Here is a 26,954-nt window from a genome sequence, read left to right as displayed (position 1 = left end):
AAACACTAGGCCTACTACAGCCTTTAATTGGTGAATGGAGGTGCAAATTCCTTTCTTTGGTTATTGTCCGGGATTCACATTAAAGGAAAATTCCGGTTTTTAGCACTTTAAGGCCCTTTTCTCGTTTGTTTTGGATGAACTAGAGTGGTGGACACCAAAATTTTGACTATTGGTCCTGTCTCGACTTTTCTGACTCATTTTGAATCGCCTTTTCACTTCTCAGGGTGGCTGGCAATGGGCATACTGTAGTAGGCTACTCAAACATGTCCTAAAACAACCCTTAACGTTCGTTTTCAAAACTGTGCAACTCACCGAGTGGTTAGTGGAGTTCGTTGACTATTAAAAGCAAATATATCGGCGCAATGTATGATTCGTATTTGAACCTGAAGCATTAGACGGTGGCGCAACGTGCAATGAGTCTTCCAACAGAAATCAATGGGATTTTAGAAAATGCCAAATAAAAGACGACAGAAACTGTATTTCGCTACGCTACTTGTTTTGGAACATCAACGAACTCCACTAACCACTCGGTGAGTTGCACAGTTTTGAAAACGAACGTTAAGGGTTGTTTTAGGACATGTTTGAGTAGCCTACTACAGTATGCCCATTGCCAGCCACCCTGAGAGGTGAAAAGGCGATTCAAAACGAGTCAGAAAAGTCGAGACAGGACCAATTGTCAAAAATTCGGTGTCCACCACTCTAGTTCATCCAAAACAAACCAGAAAAGGGCCTTAAAGTGCTAAAACCCGGAATTTTCCTTTAACTAGGCTATCACGTATTGTAAACGTCACCACATTTGATCACGTTTTGCCTGAATGGATGCACGATTGAGTGCGCATCTGAAATAATATGCAAGATGCAACAATCATTTCTAAGAGGCCTATACACGGTAATTTCTGGCATTACTAGCATATGAATGCATTATTTATGTTGAAAGACGTGAAAGAAATGACACAGGCTTGCACAAATTCGTTATCATTGCGAGAATAGGCTACAATATGGAAAATGTTTGTCCCTTTCAGTCTGATCGGCTCCAAACATGGATGGGATTTCCTTAGCCTGTGCTACACCTTTCCAAGAAGTTTTGTGAAAATTGTTCCGGTAGCTTTTGCGATATTGTTGACAGCCCTACCTCACCGCAGTAGGGTGCAGTAAATGGAAGCTTTTGATAGCGCACGCCACTAACGAAAAACGGAAAATCACCAGGACAAACCACTCAGGGATGTAGGCTACTCTGGAACCATAGGTCACTAATTTGTGCGTTATTTATGTTTGATTACATTTCAGATACGTGTTGGTTTCCTGTAGGCCTAGTATAGCGCTTTATTCTTTCTTTATTTTTCTGTCCGAATATTGGGGGGGACATTTTGGTCATATTTGAACTATGGTGACTACGGCCATGGGCCACGGCTGCCCCACCCATGGTTACTCACCACATCACCAGGTTACTCAGACCATCACAAGATAACTCAACATATCACCAGGTTACTAAACACCTCACCAAGTTATTCAACACATCAACAGGTTACTCAACACATCACCAGCAGGGGTGTAGTGGTAAAATAAGAGGTGGGTGAACTATGAATTTTGTGATTACAGTAAAGCATTCATTATACCCGCCATTCCCGACCTGTTGTGCGTCAATGTGACGTCACGGGAGCACTGTAACTATTTATACTCGCGCGGTGGTCGCGACACTAGTTGCAGTATTCTCCTGAACAGAGGTGTCGCTGTTGTGAAAAGGCTATCACTACCTACTTTACACCATAGAAAAAGAAATGTGAGCTGTTCTCAGAGCTGTCAGTAGCTTTGGTGTCAATGGCAGTAGTGACTAGCCTTTGAGATGATACTTCAGACTTTGGTTGCTGCTATATACACAACTAGGGGACATTAACATCTAGTGTGTGAGGCTAGCTGGCTGACGCTATGAGTTTGTGTGAAGAGTTTGTGTAAAGTGGAAAGAGATTTTTTTCAGGTTTTAGATATCCTTTGGTTTGTTACCTTTTAAAGGATTATTGGCTTGTCCCTGGGTCATAGCTCTTTCCTCTTAATTTCCTGTGTTGCAACTCTCGCTGGTAGCCTTGCCAAGTTAACTTCCCTCTCTTCTCAAACTGACTATTCAAACTTCATGACTACCATTTTATTTAAATGACTCAGTTTATTGAAGACGTGGGCTAGGCTATGTGAAATGCCTGAATGTGGTTGATGTGATTGATGCCTGTAGAGGCACCCCTGCTCCCTGATCTTGGCTTCAAGCTTGTCCTGCTTTCGATCAAGACACAACCAGACGTGACCACATACTGTAACATGACACTGAAACAAATTCTCATGTGCAGGTGCTGCCTACCCTGGAAATCCAGAGTTCTCACGAGAGCACAATTTGAATTGTCTCTGCAATGAGTAATGATACACGTTACTTTTACCCCTTGCATCGAGAGGAACCAATCACATCAGTGCAGTGTTGGGAGTAATGCATTAAAAAAGTAATGTAATTACAGTAATGCATTGCTTTTTGCTGTAATGCAGTAATGTAAGGCATTACCAATACAATTTCAGTAATATTTTACTCGGTACAATTCTCAGTAACTGAAGTTACTTTGCTTTTTAATCCAAAATTGAGAAATGCTCAATTGGCACCAGAGAAGATTATCCAAGAATTAAAAAAAGTCATCTATGCTGGTCCTGGAATTTGATTGCCTTGTTTAGATGACTGTAGAAAGGGAATTTTAGTTATCTCTGCCATTCATGCAACAGATCTATCATGGTTAGGCTATACTTCTCATTTCAAGCAGTGAGAATAACTAAAATGTTGCTTTTACAGACAAAGATCGTAGCCATTATTCTCAAACTATTTGCATTAAGTCTACACCACTGTAAGTGGAAGGAAAGGCAACCAGCAATGATGAGAACCATTTAAAGTCAACATACAATTTCACTATGGCTATATTTTACTATATTAAGTTGTGAGTGACCTTTGGCCTTTGGGGCCTACATTGTCCCATGAGCCATAACTGCAACCATTATATTGTTCTTTTGTTAGCCTTTAGCCTAGCTCAGTCATTATGCCATACCACATCACCGCCTGCCGTGTAATGAGCTGCATTGAACACATGAAGATCTATTGAGAACACCAAATCCATATTTTCTGTTATTTTGGTGAAAGTAATGTAAATGTAGTGTAATGCCTTACAATTCAAGGACAGTAATATTGTAATGTAACAAATTACTTTGAGATGACAGTAACAAGTAATAAATAACGCATTACGCTTTTGAAGTAACTTGCCCAACACTGCATCAGTGTATCTGATATAGGCGGGCCAGAGGCGAGCTAAACAGATGACGACAGCGCTGCAACGAATCAGTCAGTAAACATTGGTCCTAGTGTTATCCAATTGTGTCGAAATTCCAGAATCAGTCTAGCCTGGCTAGCGCCACCACTTCTCAATGAGATGTGGTCTGGGAACCAAATGTTAATTTTCTCGTATTTGAAAAAAATGCCCAGATCCGTTTATTGGGTGCCACGGATGTCTATCAAATGCGTCTGTGCATAGCTCATCATCGTCTTGCTTTCCCCCTTGTTCTGTGATTGGTCCCCTATCTCAGGCGAAAATTTGCTCCATGGTCTCCAGGCTGCCTTAGCAGCGTGAATCAAATCGCGCGCAAGGCAGCATGGGAACACCCAGGCTAGAATCAGTCAGTAAACATTGGTCCTAGTGTTATCCAATTGTGTCGAAATTCCAGAATCAGTCAGTAAACATTGGTCGTAGTATTATCCAATTGCATGCAGTGAGATTTTCAAATGCATGCTTGGTGCCGCCCCTCGAGTTGGGCTATTACATTAGTCATGGCCAGACCTTGGGGCAGCCTGGGGCAGCCGTGGCCTACTGGTTAGCGCTTCAGACTTGTAATCGGAGCGTTGCCGGTTCGAACCCCGACCAGTAGGCACGGCCTTGAGCAAGGCACCTAACCCCTCACGGCTCCCCGAGTGCTGCTGTTGTTGCAGGCAGCTCACTGCGCCGGGATTAGTGTGTGCTTCACCTCACTGTGTGTTCACTGTGTGCTGAGTATGTTTCACTAATTCACGGATTGGGATAAATGCAGACCAAATTTCCCTCACGGGATCAAAAGAGTATATACTTATATACTTAATAGATAGATAGATAGATTGATAGATACTTTATTGATCCCCATGGGGAAATTCAAGGGTCTCAGTAGCATACAGACATCACACACAACATGCACTTACAGCAGAAATGGTAAACATAAGTATAAGTATAAACATATAACTAAACTCCACTGTACAATAAAGACAGTAGAAGATAAGAAAGATAAGAAAACTAAGAAAACTAAATACTAAATACACTATATAAATTAAATTCCAATAAATTCCAAGTCCAATGTTCTTGAGGGTGATCAAGCATAAGACGCTTGTAGTGACAGGGCCGGGACTGGTAAGGTGCTAAAGGGAGTGAGTGTCATGGTGAAGGTGCAAAAAGTAGTCCAACCATAGTCCTTTAGTTATGTGTGCATGGCAAGGTGCTCAAGAGAGTGAGTGTCATGGTGAAGGTGCAAAAAGTAGTCCAACATTAGTCCAACAGTGCAACAGTGCAAGAGTAAGGTCTAGAGACCAGCATAAATAATATGGACAAATAGGAGAGTAAAGTATAATGTAGACAAGGTAAAATAAAAAACTATTTCAGTGCAAGAACAGGTTGAGGTAATAGGGCCATTCATTCATTCAGTATTGTAGCAGAATCCTGACTGCAGCCATTGATCATGTGTGCTAATATAGCATGAAAAACAGTAAAACAGTAGTGAAAACATAGGCTGTGTACATTAGTAAAACAGTAAAACCTTTCTAGATTACCAGGGTCTGGAATCTCCAGGCTAGGAGCTGCCTGCATGAGGCTGAAATTTGTTGTGCGACAGAGGAAATGACCACATATATAGTATAACCCGTACAATGAACGCATAAGGTGGACTGTGCCATGCGGTATGTGATTTTTTTAAAAAGGCAATCAGAAGATGTTTGATGATGGTGGAGGTTATTGTCCATGTTTATAACATTACTAGTGGTATTAAATGGTTCCTAGAGTTTACACTGGGATGTGGATAATACAGTGTGATTTATGAATGTTAAAAGCTGCAATTGGAGAAATAAACTCTTTTAAGAGGTGGATAAACTCTAATAAGAGGTGGATAAACTGTGTTTACTTCTGTTTAGCCTCCACTACAGCCCTGATTGCAGAGTGTGTAGCTAAGTGGTGTAAGGGATTAGGCTGGCAATCTTAAAATCGCTGCGGTTCAAGTCCCAGATGATGATTTGATGTTGCAGGTTGTGCCCTTGGACAAGACACATCATCTGCATTCTCTCACTCCACCTAGCTCTAAAATGGGTTCCAGATTTTGTCCAAATATGGGAGTTACCTCTGTGTCCTATCCAGGGGGAGCCTACAACTCTCATCCTCTTAGCCCCACGGAAACAGGACATACGCGCCGCCCAATTGGCCTCCATGGCTTGGAATGGATTCACTTGGAATGGAGCCCTCACGCCTAGGGAGAGGGATGCGTACAATTTAAGTCATAGCTTACAGGGAAGCTACACTAGGCACCTAACTGAAGCATTCCGTTTGCGATGCGTAAAATCAATTTTTGAAGAATGGTCTATTTTTTTCAAACGTACGCGCCACTATCATGTCTGGGTTAGCTACACAACACGAACGGACCACTTCAGTTACCTGCCTGGTGTAGCTTAGGCCTTAGTGTTATGATAAAGTTATTTTGCGTGGTGCAACCCGTTCAATTTTAGTAACTTATAAACTCCAATAGTGCCACTTTGCGTTACAACTGAGCTCAGATACTCGTAAACTCCAACATAGTGCCAGTTTACGTTACAACTGAGCTCAATGTTACAACTCACCCAGCTACAGACTACACTAATAACCCAATCACCCAGCTACAGACTCACTATTATACCCCAATCACCCAGCTACAGACTCACTATTATACCCCAATCACCCAGCTACAGACTCCAATCACCCAGCTACAGACTCACTATTATACCCCAATCACCCAGCTACAGACTCCAATCACCCAGCTACAGACTCACTATTATACCCCAATCACCCAGCTACAGACTCCAATCACCCAGCTACAGACTCACTATTATACCCCAATCACCCAGCTACAGACTCACTATTATACCCCAATCACCCAGCTACAGACTCCAATCACCCAGCTACAGACTCACTATTATACCCCAATCACCCAGCTACAGACTCCAATCACCCAGCTACAGACTCACTATTATACCCCAATCACCCAGCTACAGACTCACTATTATACCCCAATCACCCAGCTACAGACTCCAATCACCCAGCTACAGACTCACTATTATACCCCAATCACCCAGCTACAGACTCACTATTACCCCAGTCACCCAGCAACAGACGCACTATACCCCAATCCCAATCGTAAGGCAGCCGTGGCCTACTGTAGGGCAGTTCAAACCCCGACCAGTAGGAATGGCTGAAGTGCCCTTGAGCAAGGCACCTAACCCCTCACTGCTTCCCGAGCGCCGCTGTTGTTGCAGGCAGCTCAATGCACCGGGATTAGTGTGTGCTTCACTTCACTGTGTGTTCACTGTGTGCTGAGTATGTTTCACTAATTCACGCATTGGGATAAATGCAGAGATCAAATTTCCCCCACGGGATCAAAAGAGCATATATACTTATATTTATACTTATACTTACAATCACCCAGCTATAGACTCCACTATTACCCCATTAACCCAGCACTCACACACACATTCTGTTTTAAACATATATAACATATAGTTTGTAACTTATGTATTAAAGGCATTTATAAAAGTGATTCTGTCTGGGCAAAGCTTATAGGCTTGTTGATATTACTTATCGTCTTTAAAGGCTGGACTTGAGATGTATGTGGCATAAAAAAAAAATTGTAGATTTTCTCTGGGTTGGACAATTTATGACCACTAGAGGTCGCCAAAGACTGTATAACGATCTGGAGTGTGCTGCTACAGTGAATTTGAAATAAAAGTTCTTAAACCTTTACAGAATATTTTCCTTTCCATATTTTCAAACAGGTGAGAGGTGACTATTGGAAGGTGTGGAATCCAGCCTATAAAAAACTTTTTTAGCCATCATCATCTGAATTTCATTGATTTATTTTGAAAATGTGAAAATATATGATTTTCAGAATTTATACAAATTCATGTTTTTGTGGGGATTTTTTATCACATATTGTCTACTTACTTGAGTACCACGTTTGATTTTTGATTGTTGACATTGGGCCAAATTTGACATTCTAATGCCACAGAGTGTGGAATGAAACCAGTTGGCCGAAACTGGCCTTGAACCTGCACATACCCAAGACCAGTGTGGGATGAAACCACCTGGCCTTGAAACTGCATAGGTACCCACAAAAGTTTGGCCTACATTATTTTTCTCTCGCTCCATTTCATTCAGAGTGGCTCAAACATTTGCTACCAACTGCACAGATTGCATGCAGTCTTGTCCAATTGTGCTGGTTTTAGATGGTACCATATACTAAACCACACTCACATCTGTTAATAATAATATAATAATACGTTTATTTTATATAGCGCCTTTCTCAAACCCAAGGTCGCTTTACATAGTAGGAAGGCAGGGAAACACAATAACAAACAAACAAAACAATACAACAAAGACAAGTTATCTGTATGGAGCTATGTGTTGGGTGTGGAGGAGAAGTGATCATTAAACAGAAAGGTTTTGAGATGTGCTTTGAAGAAAGGAAGAGAAGGACAGGCACGAAGAGGTTGGGGGAGGGAGTTCCAGAGTTTGGGGGCCAAGGCACTGAAGGACCTGCCACCCAGGGTGGAGAGTCTAGAGCGGGGGATAGTCAAGAGGTTTTGGTCAGAGGATCTGAGTGAGCGGGAAGGAGTGTAAGGGGTCAGGAGGTCGCAGATGTAGGGGGGAGCAAGGTTGTGGAGTGCTTTGAAGGTGAGTAGTAGTACTTTGTATTTGATCCGGGAAGGAACTGAGTTGATGGAGAATGGGGGTGATGTGTGCTGATCGTCTGGTATGGGTGAGGAGCCTGGCTGCAGAGTTTTGAATATATTGTGGTCTTTGAAGGGTTTTAGTAGGGAGGCCAAGGAAAAGTGAGTTGCAGTAATCTAGACGGGACATAATGAAAGAGTGAACCAAAGTCTGTGCATCACTAACAGAGAGGAAGGGTCGGAGGCGGGCAATGTTACGGAGGTGAAAAAAGGCAGTCTAGTGAGTGATTTGATATGAGGATCAAAGCTAAGGGTGGAGTCAAGCTGAATGCCAAGGTTTTTAACAACAGGGGTAGAGTGGACAGATGAGCCATCAATGTTGAGAGTGAGACGGGGAGATTTGGTGAGGATGCTTTTAGGGCCAATCAGCAGAATTTTGGTTTTGTCTGTGTTGAGCTTGAGAAAATTGTTTTGCATCCATAATTTTAAATCTGTTAGTTTCCTTTCAACTCTGCAATGTTTTGTGTAATGTCCTTGTAACTGTTTTGTAAAATCTGCATCAGCTTCTTACCTGCCGTGACTGATGAGCTGCCCCAATAATAGGTGTCACGCCAGAAGTTGACATTGACTCAAAAGCAGACCTGATGTCCAGTTTCCTCATCAATGTATAAATGCTCGCAGCAATAGGAAGCTATTTTAAAGCAAACCTTAGTGAGAAACCATGAACATATTAACTACCAACCTGGAGATGCATGTTATTAAAGGTGTTCTATGAGCCCGTCTAGATTCTAAATATTCTATTGAGAAACGTATAGGCAACAATATCACTTAATGTCATATGATTCAAAACTGAACCACCTACATTATATTATATCTAGCAGTGGTGTAGTCTACGTGATACACAGGACTACACAGTAAACCCACTTAAAAAGCATCACCATCTCAGTATACCCACTTAAAATAGGCAAGGATGGGTATTACCAATTGGGGTTAATCACAGTATACCCACTACAGCTAACTAGACTACACCACTGATCGACAGTATTTGACGTCTACTAAGATTTCAGATGTAGCCTATTAGAAATACAGGCCCAACAGTAGGAACTCAATGCAGTGAAAGTCAGTTACATGACACATGTCAAAGTCAAAGTCAAAGTCAAAGTCAAAGTCAAAGTCAGCTTTATTGTCAATTTCTTCACATGTTCCAGACATACAAAGAGATCGAAATTACGTTTCTCACTATCCCACGGTGGAGACAAGACATATTTTACCAATTTTAAGTCCACAGACAAACATAACATTCAAGTAAACAAAAAAGTAAGTAAATAAGTAAATAAGAGGGCACATATAATGAAAAAATAAGAGCAGCAAAATTTGGTTGAAATTGTGCATAGACAGTCAATAAAATAAAATACTAGTGCAAAGTCAGGCCAATAAGAGGCTGAGGTAGTTCTGTTTGACCTAAGTAAGAAATAAAGTGGCATAGTGGTGCAAGTTATGTAAGAGCAGCAGAAGTGTTGTGTTTTCAGGACAACAGCAACGAGTTGCAAAGTGTACAAGTGTGCAAGTGGAGTGGTGCAGGCGGCCATTGTGGGTCCAATGTCCAGGATTATGTAGCTGAGGGTGGAGGGGGGAGAGGAGGGAGAGAGTTCAGCATCCTAACAGCTTGGTGTATGAAGCTGTTGGTGAGTCTGGTAGTGCGGGAGCGCAGGCTTCTGTACCTCTTCCCAGAGGGCAGTAGATCAAACAGATTGTGAGCGGGGTGACTTGCATCACTCACAATTTTGGTCGCCTTGCGGGTGAGGTGGGTGGTGTAAATGTCCTTCAGGGAGGGGAGTGAAGCACCAATAATCCTTCCAGCTGTGTTCACTATGCGCTGCAGGGCTTTCCTGTTGTATTCAGTGCAGCTTCCGCCCCACACAGCGATACAGCTGGAGAGGATGCTCTCAATGGTGCCTCGGTAGAATGTGGTCATGATGGCTGGTGGAGCACTTGCTCGCCTGAGTTTCCGCAGGAAGTACAGGCGGCGCTGAGCTCTCTTCACCAGTGATGCTGTGTTGGTGGTCCAGGAGAGGTCTTCACTGATGTGCACCCCCAGGAATTTGGTGCTGCTCGCTCTCTCCACCACAGCACCGTCGATGGTCAGTGGCAGGTGTTGGGTGTGACCTCTCCGGAAGTCAACAACCTCCCTGCACCACGTGGTCAGATGGTCGACCTCCAACCTGTATTGAGTCTCGTCGCCCTTGGTGATGAGACCCACCAGAGTTGTGTCGTCAGCAAATTTCACTATGTGATTGTTGCTGTAGGTTGCAGTGCAGTCATGCGTCAGCAGGGTGAAGAGCAGCGGACTGAGCACGCAGCCTTGGGGGGCCCCTGTGCTCAGTGTGATGCTGCTTGAGGTATTGTTGCCAACACGTACTACGTATTACTTGTGAACAGACCTTTAGTTTTCATAACAGCCCCAGTCCTCAGCATGGAGGACACCAGTGTTGCCCACATTTCTGGAGATTCACCAGGCTTTGTTGACTGACATTAAGGAGTTGAGAATTATGGGAGTCTAGTCAGGGCTTAAAGTGGGGGGGACAGAGAGGAATGTAGTTCCGCCACCGCATATAAATTCATAATAAATGATATTGATGATATTGTTAAAATAAATGGTGAGTTAATTCATAATAAATGATATTGATGATATTGTTAAAATAAATGGTGAGTTAATTCATAATAAATGATATTGATGATATTGTTAAAATAAATGGTGAGTTAATTTTTTTGTGTGTACAGAGGTGACCAAGAAGCTAGCAATTCTTGTCCAAAAAGTATTGCTACACCACGATACGCAATATGTTGTCCAACGGTGAGTCATTTTTCCCTGTTGCACCAACACTGGATTTTAGGGTTCCCTCACCTGCCAAATCCCACTTTAACCTCTGAGTCTAGCACAGATTAAATGAGAGCATGAAAAACCAATGGTGGATTATCTGTTTAACTCAGGGAGTGTTATTTAGCATAATCCAGTGTATTTTCTGTTAACTCAAGGAGGTGTTATTCAGGGCCCTCCAGCTGTCTCAAAAAACTCTAGTGTTCATGAAGGGGCAGTGGTAATGAAGTGGCTAAGGAGCTGGGCTAACCTGCAGTAGCAAGAAAGGTTGTGGGTTGTGTGCCCATCTGCCAGCAAGGGACTTGATGCTCTGGGTCCATAGGCCTGTGGGATGTCTGAAAGCAAATTAAATACATCATTAAGATGAATAAGGTCTGTACATGAGAAAACGGTAGCTTAAACCCAGAGCCATTGGGCCTAAATTACAACCAACATGTTAGGCCTACAACAAAGCCCTCCAAACCATTGATTGTCATGTGTAAAGTCTTAGAAGATTATGCTTTAAAAATGTATCATTGTGAGTGTCAAACTATCTTTTACTGTCTATGGTGTGAAATGACTTCTCTGTTTCCTCAATAAAAAGCGGTGCAAAAAATTCCACAAAGAATGGGATTTATCCAGGATTTATCTCCGAGGGTTGCATTACAGCTTCCAACCCATGAGGGGGAGACAAACATTCTACAAGGGAGGGTGGGGGCGGGATCTTATGACGCATTTATGGGCGTGGTTTACAATAGCGTGACTGACGTTTTGTGTGTCAGGTGACTTGTGCAAGGAAATGCAGTCCCTTGGAAAACTGCTAAGGATGAATCGGCCGTCGGTTTATATTTTGCTTGTTGTCTATGCAAGCATAATAAACGGTAAGATTTTGTGTTTTCTGTGACAACACAATGTTCGTGATTGTTGTTTATTTGGGCTGTATTAGCCCACTCTATTTAAAGCAGTATCTTGTTGACCTGCCGAGGATGAAGCCTGCTAGCTAGCTAGTTAGCTTGCTGTATTGAAATTAACGTTACAGAGCATTACGAATCACAGAAATTAAGATGATCGTTTTCTGAGAGACCCATAACTTTAATGTCCAAATCTGTTCTGTATATTATGTCGTTGACCTATCTATATGAGTGATCATACTGGCATTCAGGGATGCGTATTGCCTACAATTCATGTTGTGGGGTTTACGGTTGTGGTGGATGTCGAAGACCGTGTCATGTGACCATGTCCTCCGCATGATATGCAGGTTGTTGTATCATATGATATAATACACGTTTAAATGGGCATTCTGGATAATTGCCGTCCATCTCCGTGTTACTGTCTTTTACTTCAGTCCGGATAATCACAACACTATTATTGACCTGGCTATCTAATTTGATTATTACATCCACAACAGCAGCATAAATCGACAGCATACATATTCCTAATTGTATTTAAGCCTCCAAACCTCCCCCTACCCCACATAACCTACTCAGTTGGCACCCCAGTGCCACGTAATCTGTCATCTTAGTAAAGTATCTTACACCCACATGATCATTCTCTTGATGGCTTTTGAAATTCCAGACTGTTTTAAACATTGCTTTTCCATTAAGACTGAAATTCATGTTCTCTCTTTTCTCATTTCACCAGGAGCTTTGGGAGACCGGCTGACAGTGCTGCGCAGCCCTGATTATGTGCAATTCCGCGACGGACAATGGCCGGTATCGGGAGAGAAGATTCCGGATTTGGTAGCCCTCACCATGGGGTTCTCTGTTCAGGAGGTAGCTTCTCTATTTGACAGATTGCACAAATTCCACTGAGTATGACGCGTCATTCTATTTATGGACATCATGAGGATGATTAACTGTGTGTTGGTGTGTTTCAGGATCTTGACTGGCCGGGGTTGCAGGCAGGGCCCTTGTTCCAGCGTCCCAGGGCCAACGTGCTGGTGGTGGTCCGAGGAGTGGACTCTCTGGATCTGCCCAAGAACATCACTTCTTATCCTCTAGAAAATGTATGAATATAACCTCTTATCCTCTAGAAAAATGTATGAACATGAGATAGTGTTATGGTTCTACAATATTGCTAAATATGAAGAAGTGAATTATTACTGAAATGCCATTATAACCATTATTTACCAACCAAATCAATGACATAAAACTGACATTTAGGTATTTCCACATAGAAACGTGCAGTTATCAATCTTTTCTATACATGTGGGTTTGTGCATCCACTTGCATTGAGCTCTCACAGACTTGCTCTTACCCATCTACCTGCAGCCTGTGCCCTTCACGCTGGACAGTGTGGCCAACACGGTCCACACCCTGTTTGCAGAGAGCACCCCTGTGGTGCTGCAGCTTGCACCTAGTGAGGAGGTAAGCGCAGCCACACAGACCAGTCACAGGGTCCACACGCGCCTGGGAAATGTGTCATTGTGAAACCAGTCGGCTCAACTGCCAACACAAACACTTACTTTGAGTGGAGAGTGTGGTACAGAACTAATTCCTGAATGAGAAACATGTAGACGCCATAGGAGAATATATATTTTATATCACAAATATATATATATCACTTTATATGTATCTATTATATTCTGTGTGTGTGTGTGTGTGTGTGTGTGTGTTCACTTCTCAGAGGTTGTACATGATGGGCATGGCCAACACGGTGTTTGAGGATCTACCGGTCACCCTTCAGCAGATCCGTGGGCGCCTGTCTCAGGAGGGTTCCGTGCTGAACTCTCTGCCACTCAACTCTCTCAACAAGAACAACGAGGTGGGGCCCTCACCATCCTTACGTTCACCACAAGGGGAAGCACAACTTGGAAACCACAGCTTCATGCAACATTGTGTAACATTTTCCGCGTGCACTCACACCAGACGATGACTAGCTCAGTGCAGAGGAGGTGTTGCTAGCCCTTAATCACGGGTTGCTCTTTTTCTTAGCGTCTGACCTTTTTTCTGTTGAACCTCCAGACTGATTAAGATCCCCTGATAGTCCACTTGTCAAAATTGAACCCACGCCACTACACAGGGCTTCTTTCAAATACTGTTTCCGCACAGCTCCTCTTATTCAGTCTAAAGTTTAACACTTGTGTTCTCACATGCACTTACTTTAGTGTCTTAGTAACTCTGTCTATTTTAAGACAATCTGTCCGCCAATAAGACATGAGTATTTTCTGGCAAACCTCTGATTGGTCTCGTCCATGTTGGTTGAGGATAAAATCCAACACTCCGCTCCTGTGTTCTTTAGCGGATGCATCGGTAAAATAGCGATAAACGGCGCAGAAGTGGAACATTTTCTCCTCTTTTAAATTAAAAAAAAGCAGCATTACACCTTGTCATCATGAGCACAGTAACAGCTAAATTAATCATTACAGTAAATATGCCATTTTAATTTACACTCGCAAAGAACCTAGCTACAGCTATTCTGCATGTTTATCAGATTACGGTTAATATAGTGCCTCGAATATGAGATCACAGTTAGTATAGTGCCCCATATATAGCGATGGCTTTTACCCCATGTTGTGAAGGCGTTGACAGGACGTTTCACACACATTTCTTTGGAGATTCTTCCAATTATATGCACATTCCGCACAGCTCAACATTTCTTGCTGAGCGATTTTGTTTTTACTTCCTTGATTCACTGTGTATCCATGACAGCACAACATTGACAGCTAAAATTAACAAGCAAAATGCCTCCTCCAGATCTCACCACAATGGCCCAGCTGCTACTGAGAAAAGCTTACTAATCTTTTGGTGATATAATTGTCAATGTTGTGCTTTGAAAGTTTTCAGTCAGAGAGCCCTCCCCTAAGATATTCTCTATGTGGCTGTCAAAGGGGTTGTTAAAATTAGTTTTTAGAATGTGTCTTGAGTGATCTGATCACATGGTCAGCCGAGACCCATCGCTTTGTTCACATGTCCAGGTTATAAGATATGTAGTCAAATGCGTCTCAGACAACCTCAGCAAGTGGTTTGAGTGACCAGATCGTTTACACCTGCATTTAGAACTGACCACTTGTGATCGGATCACCCAAGAGGCATTTAAAAAGCAAATGTAAATGGGGTGAATATGTAACATGAATCAGAATCAGGTTTCAGAATCAGGTTTATTGCCACACATGTTTTCACCTACAAGGAATTTGCTTTGGTCTCAATGTGCATGACATAGAATAATTAAACTGTGGGCCATTTCTCTTTCCTCCCCGCAGGCCGACCTGCTCTTCCTGTCTGAGGTCCAAGTGCTGCATGACATCTCTGCACTGGTGAGTCCACTGTGCCTGTATTTATAAGCAAACTAGGGCCATATACGTTGCCGGAGGGCAAACCCCCTATGGGCTGTTCAGGGTTGTTATTGTGCCCCATATTTATAAGCAAACTAGGGACATATAAGCAGCCAGAGCTAAACCCTATGGACTGTTCATGGGTGTTATTGTAGCTGCAGTGATGTAGGTTAGTGCGGAAAAGGTGCAGGGTTGCACAGGTGTTATTTCCTGTGGAGATGTGATGTTCCTCAGTCTTATTATATTAAAGTTCATTTCATCGACTTCCCTAAAATTTAAATTCCCTAAATTAATTACTCCGATTAAAGTAGGATAACTTTCAGAACTTATTGTAAAATATTAGTAGTTCACACGGCAAGTATAGCGCGTCGAGCCTAACAACGCCCCTTAGCTGTTGTGGAATCAGTGTAACCTACGGCCTCTCAGGGCTTATTGCTTAAGTCTACAATGCACTGCTGAGTCAAGGTTCCTCAAATCTTTAATGTATTACTTCTCATTTTTCATCACATCACACCACACTGTTAGATCAGCGGTCAGTCACATGTTCTAACAGTCCAGCAGCAATACTTTTCCTACGTTAACAGTGTCAGGCCAACGTTGCGCTGTAGAAAGCATCATTTAAATGTCATCTCAATAAATTGTTTGGTCCTTATAGACCCTTTCAAGAGAGTTCCATTATCAGCATGATAGTTGGCCCCACAAGGCTTCCGTTTTAACATTCCATATGTTATCTTAATGCAGAGGAAGTAGATTGGGAACCAAATAGAATGTTCAAGCATTGTTTTTGTTTATGTTGTTGAAAGGGTCTATACGTGTTTTTGAGGCTCTGAGTTCTTCGATTACAGCACTGTTTTTCCCCTGCCGTCTGCTGAGCAAAATGCATTTGTAAGTGGACACCTGTCACTGTGTTGCAGCTGCTGAGGCATCGGCACCTGGCGAAGGACCACGCCCCTGACCTGTACTCGTTGGAGCTCTCCGGGCTGGAGGAGATCGGACGGCGGTATGGACAGGACTCGCCACAGTTCCAAGATGCCTCCAGCATCCTGGCCAGCGTCATGCAGAAGGTGAAGGGGGCAGAGCCTCGACTGACTTGCATTTCTCCACGTCCGCTGTAGCGGGGGTTCACATTGCACGTGCAAACGGCAGCGTTGCGCTATGAAGCTATGAAACACGTTATTTTCAACGGCTTGCGAGCGCAAGAACTGGCCTGTCGAGCAAAACGCTGCGCAGGCGGCGCTTTGCCGCTCTTGACGCAGTCGAAGTTCAACCATGTGCGCACTGCGCACTGTAAATCATAGGTATTTTGAGCTGAGCCAGGCGGCAACCACAACAAAAATCGCATGCCGCGAGCAATGTAAAGTCCCCTTAATATCTGACACTCTGGCTCTGAACTGACCGTCTGAGAATCATTTCTCTAACGTCTTAAATTTCCCACGTCCACCAAGAACTGACACTCTGAACCGACACTCTGAACTGACAGTTCTGAGCATAATTTCTCTAACGTCTTGAATTTCCCACGTCCACTAACATCTGACAGACACTCTGAACCAACAGTCTGAACCTCATTTCTGTAAAGTTCACTGTTGGCCGTTTATGTGCTATTTCCACCTAGTGCATGTAGGCAAATCCTGCACTGTTGTTGTAGCCTTTGGTGTTGTCACAAATGACCTCTGTAACCTTGAGTGCACATAGATTTCCCGCTGAATGTAACTTTGGTGTGTGACAGGAAAGATCTCACAGTGGAGTTTATTTTAATTTGTGTGTTTACCTACACCTGTTGTCTTCGTTGCAGTTTGCTGACAGCGTCTATGGCGTCTACAGCAACAATGCGGTGGTTGAGGTTGTCACGGTCAAGACCTTCGAGGCGCCTCTTACCAGGAAGTCTCGCTCTATTCTTGAGTCAAAGCAGATTGTGAGTAGATACTGCGAACGTTGTCTCTTCATTGTGGTTTCCTCTCCAGGGCTCGTGTCTCATGTTGTGTGTTTGATCTGTGCCTACAGAGCAACCCAGGAAGTCCCTACAATCTGGCCTACAAGTACAACTTTGAGTACGCCGTAATCTTCAACATCGTGCTGTGGCTCATGATCGTGCTGGCCCTGGCGGTCATCGCCATCGCGTACAGCCTGTGGAACATGGACCCCGGCTACGACAGCATCATCTACAGGATGACCAATCAGAAGATCCGCATGGACTGAGCACTCTATTCCCACTACCCCATATGTCCTTATCCTACTTGCTGTGGTGATGTTGCTTTTGTTTTCTCCTGTTGTTGTCTCCTTCCCACTTCACTCATGTGACTCTTCTCCCCCCTTGTGCATAGTGGTATTTCCCTCCAAATCCAAAATATATTCTAAATAAGTGTAAAGTAATGAAAATTATAAAGATATTGCAGCCACATAGAATGTTGTTGATACTTGTTGTACTTGAAGAGTTGGAGAATGAGAAATTAATTTATTGATGTCTTGTTGGTGTAGATATTCCAGTTTGTTTTGCTGTATTTCCTCTGAAATACGTCTATGACTGCTAAAGCATTAAGCTTTCCTTTCCACACAGGAGTCACAGTTTGTTCTGTGTAGTAATAGATCTACAGAGTGTTTTATGTGAGTTTTGCGAACGTATGTTTGCACACGTGTGACAGATGCTTGCTGATTGTATTTATTGTTGTTGTGTTTACTCTTGTCTGATTTGGGCCTGTTTGTCATGTGACATCAGATCATTCCTGTGTATAAAGTTTTCTTTGGATGCCGACATTGTAAACAATATGCAGTGAATCAGTTAGTAGATTTGTGAAACCTCAAAACGTGTAGGTTTTCATATGTACTGATATCTTGAGAAGCATTGACTGGACATTATCGTATGTAATTGCTAATGTTGATGTATGTATGTATGTATGTGAAGAATGAAAGGAAATCAATGGTCATTTTCTCCCCAACTTAAACAATAAAACCAGGAAACGTGAATAGTGATTTGGTTTTGTATTTGTTTCTTAACTTGAATGGTTTGTTTGCACAGCTTCGATGCCCATTCACTGCAGATGGTCTTGAGTCTGTAAGCACATCATTTTTGCCAATCATGAATTTCAGAGTAGACTAGTTACAGCATCTACTTACAACTAGGCCAGTGTGGTGCAAGTTGACTACTATTCACATGATGTAAATGTAAATCAGGTTTATAGGCCAAGTGTACTTGCCTATACAAGGAATTTGGTCTCTGCATCTATGACAGTTTTGCATCTATGACAATTGAAGGTTCTAAAATTCTATGTTGAATTCAATGAACCCAGATATTCTTTAGAACGTTCATTTCCCAACATTCCACTTCTTTAAGGGTTAAAGATTGAGAATAGTGAGGCCTGTGGGTGTAGTAGCGCTTGTTTTGTGTGGCATTTGCTTCTTGGTTGGAACTGAAAAAAAAAGTGTGCAAACTGTCATATGCTAAACAGGCTTGTGGTGTTTCAGTGGAAAGCCACAAGTCTGTTCAGCCTAATGAAGATTGGTGTTTTCATCTTTTTTTAGTTCCAATCAACAAACAAGCACGGTAGAAAACAAGCACGACACCTGATTTTAAGATTCAAAGTCAATATTGGGCCATTTTGAACAGAAGAAAAACTGGTAGAGAATGTAAACCTAGCTGTATTTGTACATCACAGTGATACTGACCAACTATAAGCTCAAAATCCAAGACGGGTACAGAATGTTTAAAAGAACTCCGTCTCCACTAATTCTTCAACCATGTCACATGCTCTTCTGCAGGGCACCTGTGGCTTAGCAAACACTATCACAGCAAACAAGTCAAGTCATGCTTATATAGCACATTTTATACACAGAGGTCATTCAATGTGCTTTACATAAAGAAAAGCAAACATATAGGTAAGAAGGGCAATAGTCAAAGAATAGTTTAAGAATTAAAAAACCTCAAACACACAAGGTAATAGTACATAAAAGCATAAAAGGGCAATAGCTTAAACAGTAATAATTAAAATAGTTTAAAAAGTAATAATTAAAAGACATAAAACAACATAGAATGATAACTCAGTGATAGTGATACTAGTCAAACACTCAGTGAAAGGCAGCACTCTGGAGATACTTGACATTGGTTGGAACTAAGGTTAAAATGAAGTCTTATATGAAGTTATGAAGTGTTTAAAGACATATTCCACATATTCCAGTATGTGTAAGACAATATGATTGAATGCAATGGACTCACTCTGATGGGGTGGATCACACTGATCTTTTGTGAATAGCACTAGAATAGTCAGCTAAAAACCAAACTATAAAATCATAAGACCCATATTTGTCCTTTAAACACAACCTTATAGCCTCTTGGCATGGGGTATTCCTTTTACGCGTATATTCAAAATTTTGTTTCTTGACAGTGTTGTTGAGCATCTGGCATGGTTGGTAGCCATGGAGAGAGAATGTTCAAAAATATAACCACAAATAGTGGTTGTCAGCAAACCACCCAACAGAGCCGGGGGCAAAAATGGGGCTGTGCCCCTTCAAATAGAATTTGTGCCCCCTTAGTGTGAGGTTCTATTTGTTACTATTTCATGCCTAATAGGTGCAGTCAGAGCTGTTTCAAGGCACTTTGGGGGCCCAGGCAAAAGAAACCCAGTGTCCTTCAGCACCCCCCACCCTACTCCTGGATAACATTAGGCTACTATGAATTCCTAACCGTGATACGCAATAGAAAAATATATATGTGCCCCCTTGGAAATTCCAACTCCCACCTCTGTTACTGTATACTTTGCAGCTGGGTCGATGGACGACGTCTCTCTCAAGCGGTAAAAGGTGGTCAGTTGGGCAGTTTTAGCACCAATATGGAATTTCATGGTGTGTGTCCAAGGGATGTGATAGTGATCGTGTGTATCAACTTTGGTTATGATGTAGAATTTTTTCTGTTTTTGTTTTGTTGTTGTTGACGTGTAACTTTGGATGACACATTACTTTTTTGGAAACAGAGTTGTAGGCTACATATGCTCCATCTCAAATAGGCCTACATACAATAAATTAAATGTATTGAAACGCATATTGATTTCAAACGCCACATACTGTAAACCATCCGCAGCGGAAAGTGAAAGACACGGCGCTGTAGCAAAAACACTGAAGAAACTGCCCCAACCACTTATAATTGCCAACTGAGTAAGGGGCCAGTTCCTATTAAAAACATACAGGCCCATTATTTAAATGCCGAGCAAAGTCTAAAGCTAACTTTATAGCACATTTTTTCAGGTGAAGTCCCGACCAAATATATGCGCATTACGCAATACTTACAGCACATGACAACGCTTGAGCTTTTTGCACTGTTAATCAACAGATAATAGTATGCAGATTACTTACAGTGCAGGAACCACTAGGTCAACATGCTGTTAACATTTTTCACTCTTTTATACTCTTATACAATAAAGTGTAACCTTGACATATGTTAAAAATGATTCACCATGATACCTATTAGCTACTATTATGAACATGGCATTGCATCATCTCTAGGACAGGCCACAGTTCCATGTATCCTATTGCTGACATACATGTTGCTTGTATTGAAATGTGCAGTCTCAGACCTGCATGGGGTTGAATATTGCACACAAGTGCTGTCCATGTCTCTGAGCGGAGTGGACAGGGTTATTTCTGAACTCTAGAGAAAAACATGAAATATCAGGAATGAATGTAATTGTGATCCATAGAAAGACTTTCCATTAGATGTTAGGAGAGGTATTATCTGCATATTTACCATAGAGGAATCGGACTGATGAAGCTGCTCAACACTCATGTTCCATTTCTTCTGAGTGAAATATTTTTTAGCAGCAACTGTAGGAGTAGTTTTTATTTTAAAACGGAAATACAACCTTGAGTTTGTTAGTCCACACATTTGCAGCTTGGTATGATTACATTGTAAACACATTTGCAGCTTGGCATGATTGTTTGGTAAACACATTTGCAGCTTGGCATGATTGTGTGTGAAACAGCACTCACCTAAGAGTATAATAAGGAGAACGCAGTTGAGTAGACAGGATATTAAGAAGAAAGGGGAAAACCATGACCTTAAAGCATCCTCTTCATATAGCTGCTGTTCTATACCGGTGTGATTGCAAGGAATCTGAGTATTCCCTACAAGATAATATGAATAATCATCACCATGCACATGTATCTATGGTTTTCAAGTATCATTAGGCCATTAATCACATTCATGAACACGTAGCTGTTCCCATGAGTGTAATACCACTGCTGAATAGAAGAAGCTCCTCTGTTCTGGCACAATAGTATGATCCAAGTTCATTCCTGGTCACATTGTGTATAAGTAGACTACCAGATGTCTGTAGTGAATATATCTTCTTAAATTCCTTGTGTTGCTTATTAAATACAGCATCTGTATCATCAAAAGAGCGTAGTATGCTCACTGGAGGTTCAGACTGGCGCTGAATGAACCAGTAAATCTCCTCTTCAGCAAGAGAACAGTTTAGAGTCACATTTTCTCCAAATTCCACTGTTAACTTGGTTGAGCTCTCTGATACTCTAGAGTTGAACAGCAGGCTCAGAAACCAGAGGAAACGCATACTTTATTTAGGCTATAAGTACATTTATGAGGTCAAGCGTCTTAATCTATTTAGTTGAATTTTGTTCCACAGATACTGACATTATCTTCCACTCCCCCATCTCACTTCTCTTAGTGACGCCCCCTGCTCTATACAAAAACCAACAGAGGGTGAACTGCACAAGACGCTCAGAGACAAACCTACAAAGCCCAGGAAATGACAAACATGATGTAGTCATCACCAACGGAATAGGCTTGATTTGGAAATTGGTGGGGACAAAACATTAAGGGTCATTGATAATTGCATTACTCTGATATATAAGACAAAAAAGACAACAAATCAGGCACAGAGCAAGCCAGACAGGACGGACGCAAAAGAGCAAAAAAGGCTGTGGCGTACATCAATAAAACAACACAATGCAGAGGTCAAGAGGGAAAGGAGAGACCACCTCTGTTATAGCCTACTGGTACTGTTACCAGGTTAACTAGCTTTATTTCACTACACACTACACTACACGCCTCATTAACAGGCTGCAGTGTGAGCTAAAAACAGATAAAAATAACATAACTTAGTATAAGTATGTATATATAGGGAAATAGAGGGAAATTTGGTCTCTGCATTTATCCCAATCTGTGAATTAGTGAAACACACTCAGCACACAGTGAACAGAAGCACACACTAATCCCAGTGCAGTGAGCTGCCTGCAACAACAGCGGCGCTCGGGGAGCAGTGAGGGGTTAGGTGGTCGGGGTTCGAACCGGCAACCCTCCGGTAACAAGTCCGAAGCGCTAACCAGTAGGCCACGGCTGCCCCCATAACTTGGGCATATAGGTACACAATACAAGGACAGTTTGACGAAATGCAACATTTGACCAACATTTGCATCATTGATTTAGAAAACAAATAAATTATTATTTTAGGGTGTAATTTCATTTTAATGTCAGCCAAAGTTGAAAGCAATGCAGAAATTGTTCACAATTCTGTGATTTCACTGGATCACTCGTGAGCACCTAATTCCACAGACAAACACAATATACCATTATGTATGTGTTTGATGCAGTTTGTCATGTGTTGAGTGAAGAGTTTGTGAGCTATTCAACCGAGAAGAATGCATGTGGAGCATAGACTAAAATGGGTGTGGAGATGAACACAGAGCTGTATGCAGAATGTAAATATGTATATTGGATGTAAATTCAAAGCTATTTTTCTTTCAAACCTATTTTATTCACCTTCATCATCTAATAAAGGCTAAAAGGCCCCGATACTGTATATAACTTTGTAAAATTGTTCTGTAACCGAAGAGAAAAGTAGAGAAATATGTCACCAACCACACGGGCCACACGTTTGTCCCCCTTCACCTTCCGCGTGCCCAGTGGCTGTAGAGGTGTTGCATTTGCAGCCGGAGTGAGAAACGCTATTTCTCAAAAGGTTTGGATATAAAAAGTAGCCTACACTGTTGACAAACACTGCCAAAATAAATGCAGTGCTAGTTACCATTCGTCACTTTTGTGGAAGTCTTAAATAATTGTACGTTGTGTGCCCATTTGTATATAGTCTGTCTATATATTCACTGTATATGTTTATATGTACATAGTACACGATAACACACGCATACACATACTCCTTTCATATACTAAATTACTTAAACTAAATGTTTTATGTAACAATACTATCAGTAGCTGATAGGTGACCTATAACATGGTAAGCCAAACAGAGACAGAAGCCTGTTCTGTGTGCATGTTGGCTTTTTGTGTGTCACTATTTTCAGTTGTGGTCTGAAGTCTTGGTTGATGCATACAGTTCGACTCTTTTACAGCAGACCTGTGCTGTCATGTCCTTTGTTCAGAGCCGCTCAACCCCACAGACCAACATCGGTAGCTCTGGCATGGACGCCTGAATCTAGCACACAAACTCTAAACAGCCTCTCTAATAAAGACAAAACGGGGCCATATCTCTTTACTAGAACTATAATATGTTGCCATGATTTTGTACAAATATATTTGGCTAATAACATCCTCAAAGATACACCATCAACCAGAAGCTGATCAAATGAATTGTGGTCTCCTCGCGATCGTGGGCCCCTGACCGGTGGTCACATTACCTGCTAGTTAGTTTGCTTAGTTTAGTGGTCCACTCCTCACACACACACTAATACAAAGTGGAAAGGAGCAGAATGTAAATATGTACATTTGATGTCAATTAAATTTCATTTCTCTTGTAAACCGTTCATCACAGCAACTGGCACCATTGAACAGTGCAGGTTGTGCAGTTTCACATGACATGCGTCTGATATCTGTGTTAGGAACTCTCTGGGCAATTCATATGAGAAGAACGGGTGTGAATATGAAACCAAAATGCATGCCATGATCAGGTCACAATTTAAAACGCATCTGCCGTTAATATCAAAATAGTGGTGGGGACAGTTATAAATAATATATAAACAGTCCCTACATCCCTGCCATAAATTACGCCCATGTAAACCACAGCATTTCCAATGCAAATGTCAGTCAGCAAAATCAACTGAATGAAGTTGATCAGCTCCACTGAACCTAAAAGCCCTAACTGGCAGGAAACCTAAGGATGAAAATCAGAAGGTCTGAGTTATAGAAGATTGTGAGTCTTGTCTGCTCAGCCCGGACACACATGCCTTTGAACATGTTTAACAGTGTTCTGTAGACGTGCTCATGATTGCCCTGATCTAATGTGCACACCTCAGACTGTGTCTGTTATTTTCTTGGTCTTGTGTTCTTGTCATTTGGTTTCTTTTTCCTGTGAGAATGTGACACATTTTTATTTGACACATTGAAACTGCATGCATCAGAAACATATATTTAGAAGGTGTTCACATGACTAACCATAACATAAAAACTCACATTGAAGAATTAACAAAAATACATCACATCTATTTTCATGTTCCTTTCTACAATATCTAATAGGCCTATAGTAGCCTAATAAACTTATAGCACTCAATTTTTGACATGAAAAATTTCGTTTTTGCAACTTCAAAAGTCTTTCATTGCATAATGGTCTCATGACCACCTGTATGTTACAGTACACCAGCCTATATAGAGTGGCAAAGTCCCGCCCCTTCCGTTTGCCTCCATGGGACCTATCTTTAAAAAAAATTTGAACGGCAGTCTATACATACAGTCGGCAACTACTCATAATCGTGGTTACCGCCCCCAGTTGCCGTGGTTACCGTGGCTGAAAAGCCCCCGAGGGGGAAAACATTCGTTTCGATTGCATGTAATCTAATGGAGGTGCACCGGCTTGAGTACAGAAAGCACCTATAAAAATATTAAATCTTTTAGCAAACATCACTAAACGGCACAAACACGTTTCAACTGAGAGTTATCTGTGTGTCAAGGAGGTTAAGGGTAACATTAAGTTCCCTCATTTTGCTAATTCCAGTTAAACGGCCAGAACTGTCTCGAGTGTACTCATTGTAGAACTGCTTTCAATGGCCGGACTGTGTAGCTCGGTTTAGCAAGCTAACCCCTTTCCCTTAACATCACATACTCGTAAGTTGCATCTGAATTTATTCTCACATGAATGCACATTCCCTACAATGGCCGTGGGAATAGTTTTAACAAGTAATGTGTACCAGTTGGTTATGTTACACTGACGATATAAAGTTAGCCAGTTAGCAACCTAATGATGCTACCATTGAATATAGCTTCCAGAGAAATTTGTCGTCAACATTGGGCAATCGAGGGTGAATTAAGTTGTTAGCATACACTGGGCAGTTAAGTAAACACAATTCCTTCAAATTATTGTGTTCAGAAACAAGCAGAACTCCACCTGAATGTAAAACAAATGTATAAAGTCTAACTGTTAGCTAGTTCGCCCATTGACTTCCATTGTGTGATGTTAGCATGCTTTCCCCCTCGTGGGGGGCGGTAACCTTTCCGAACGTCTTAACCGACTGTATGTATGGCGGAAAAGAAATTATTTTCTGGTCCCGGTTGACTTGTGCCTTGAATTACCCATATGATGTTTGTCAATTTTAAAGACAATTTTTCATGTAAAGACATTTGCAGTTTGTTTCGTAACTATTGAATTACAACATTGTGAAAGATCGTAATTCCAACGACTACAAACCCATCAGTCGCGCTAGTGACGTTAGCTCATTCACAGCCACACTAGATTGGACAAGCATACCAGCAACAGGTCTTAAAGGAGAATTCCGGTGTGATATTGACCTAAAGTGTATTGAAACATGATACCGAGTGTGAACGTATGTATCATAGCCCATCTCGGCTTGTCCCCTACACTCAAATCTGGCGCTGGTTAGCCGATGCTACCAACAGCTTTTTCAATAGTGGAGTAAGAATGAGCAGGTATGATAATTATAAATAATTCAGTGGAAATGCATGGATTCCAGTTTCTTCCAGTAGTAGCAACTGGAATCCATGCATTTCCACTGAATTATTTTTGGAATCTGATCCCTTATCATACCTGTTCATTCTTACTCGTCGCTCGACTTATCGTGACTAAATTCAAGATGGCTGCAAACGCTAAACTTCGTGAAGATACTGTCTGTATAAATCGTCTTGTAAGTAAACTACCAGTGCTTTTTCAAAGTTCTCAATGTCTCTTTTTAAATGTCAGGGCCCTCGGAAGTCTACTAATGAAGTGTGGAGATACATTGAGCCTCGTAAATGGGTGTAAAACAGTGATTTATTTGCATGGCTAGCCCGATGCCGAAGCACCACTATTGAAAAAGCTGTTGGTAGCATCGGCTAAATAGCGCCATATTTTGGAGTGCAGGGGACAAGCCGAGATGGGCTATGAGACATACGTTCACATGTTTATGGTATCATGTTTCAATACACTTTAGGTCAATATCACACCGGAATTCTCCTTTAATTGGGCTTTCCTTGCTGAAGAAAATACCATGAGTCAGAGGATTAAACACATCAGGTAAGTTGTAATCGTCCATAGACTGTACATTACATACTGTTAAGTGACATAGCAGGCAGCAAGATGCAACCGTTAACTAGCATAACAGCTCTTATCGTTTCATTACGTTGGTGACGTACATCGTTCGAGACGAGAGATGTAGTCCACTGAGTGGATTCGCACAAAACCAACATAACTTTTGAAGTCTATCGAACAACAGTACTTTCTTGACGTGAAAAATTATCTTTTAAATTCACACACATCATATGTGAAATTCGTGGCACAATTCAAACTGGACCAAAAAATAATTGTTATCTCTCCATTAACTCCCGTTCATAATTTTTTGAAAGATAGGTCCCATGGACCGGAAGTAGAAGGGGCGGGACT

The 26,954-nt window shown here is 41.8% G+C and overlaps 1 protein-coding gene and 1 long non-coding RNA gene across 2 annotated transcripts; one reads left to right on the top strand and one right to left on the bottom strand.

Annotated features, from left to right (window-relative positions):
- The first annotated feature begins 11,638 nt into the window (after positions 1 to 11,638).
- On the top strand, positions 11,639 to 18,099 carry atp6ap2 (ATPase H+ transporting accessory protein 2). Its single transcript, XM_076303024.1, has 9 exons — positions 11,639 to 11,740; positions 12,501 to 12,631; positions 12,736 to 12,864; positions 13,130 to 13,225; positions 13,485 to 13,622; positions 15,061 to 15,114; positions 16,047 to 16,196; positions 16,925 to 17,044; positions 17,134 to 18,099. The coding sequence occupies exons 1-9, from the start codon at positions 11,659 to 11,661 to the stop codon at positions 17,326 to 17,328; spliced, it is 1,095 nt and encodes a 364-aa protein (XP_076159139.1). The 5' UTR covers positions 11,639 to 11,658; the 3' UTR covers positions 17,329 to 18,099.
- Positions 18,100 to 18,929: 830 nt separating this feature from the next.
- LOC143142248 (uncharacterized) lies at positions 18,930 to 21,315 on the bottom strand. The gene is made up of 2 exons (XR_012990916.1): positions 20,864 to 21,315; positions 18,930 to 20,767 (listed from the first exon to the last, which is right to left on the bottom strand). It is a non-coding gene; the product is annotated as an uncharacterized LOC143142248 (long non-coding RNA).
- Between the last annotated feature and the right edge of the window lie 5,639 nt (positions 21,316 to 26,954).

The sequence above is a fragment of the Alosa pseudoharengus genome, unplaced genomic scaffold (genome assembly GCF_046254945.1).
Source record: "Alosa pseudoharengus isolate Yale_2024_CS ecotype anadromous, Long Island Sound unplaced genomic scaffold, YU_APseudo_1.1 YU_APseudo_1.1_scf_24, whole genome shotgun sequence".
Lineage (NCBI taxonomy): Eukaryota > Metazoa > Chordata > Actinopteri > Clupeiformes > Clupeidae > Alosa > Alosa pseudoharengus.
Note: the sequence above shows the minus strand (reverse complement) of the source record. Positions and strands in the feature narration are given on the sequence as shown.

Bases quoted from the DNA above. Each gene is read 5' to 3' on its own strand.
- atp6ap2 (XM_076303024.1), top strand. From the start codon at position 11,659: ATGCAGTCCCTTGGAAAACTGCTAAGGATGAATCGGCCGTCGGTTTAT. The intron at 13,226-13,484 runs GTAAGCGCAGCC...TTCACTTCTCAG, and splicing joins AGCTTGCACCTAGTGAGGAG to AGGTTGTACATGATGGGCAT. The intron at 17,045-17,133 runs GTGAGTAGATAC...CTGTGCCTACAG, and splicing joins TTCTTGAGTCAAAGCAGATT to AGCAACCCAGGAAGTCCCTA.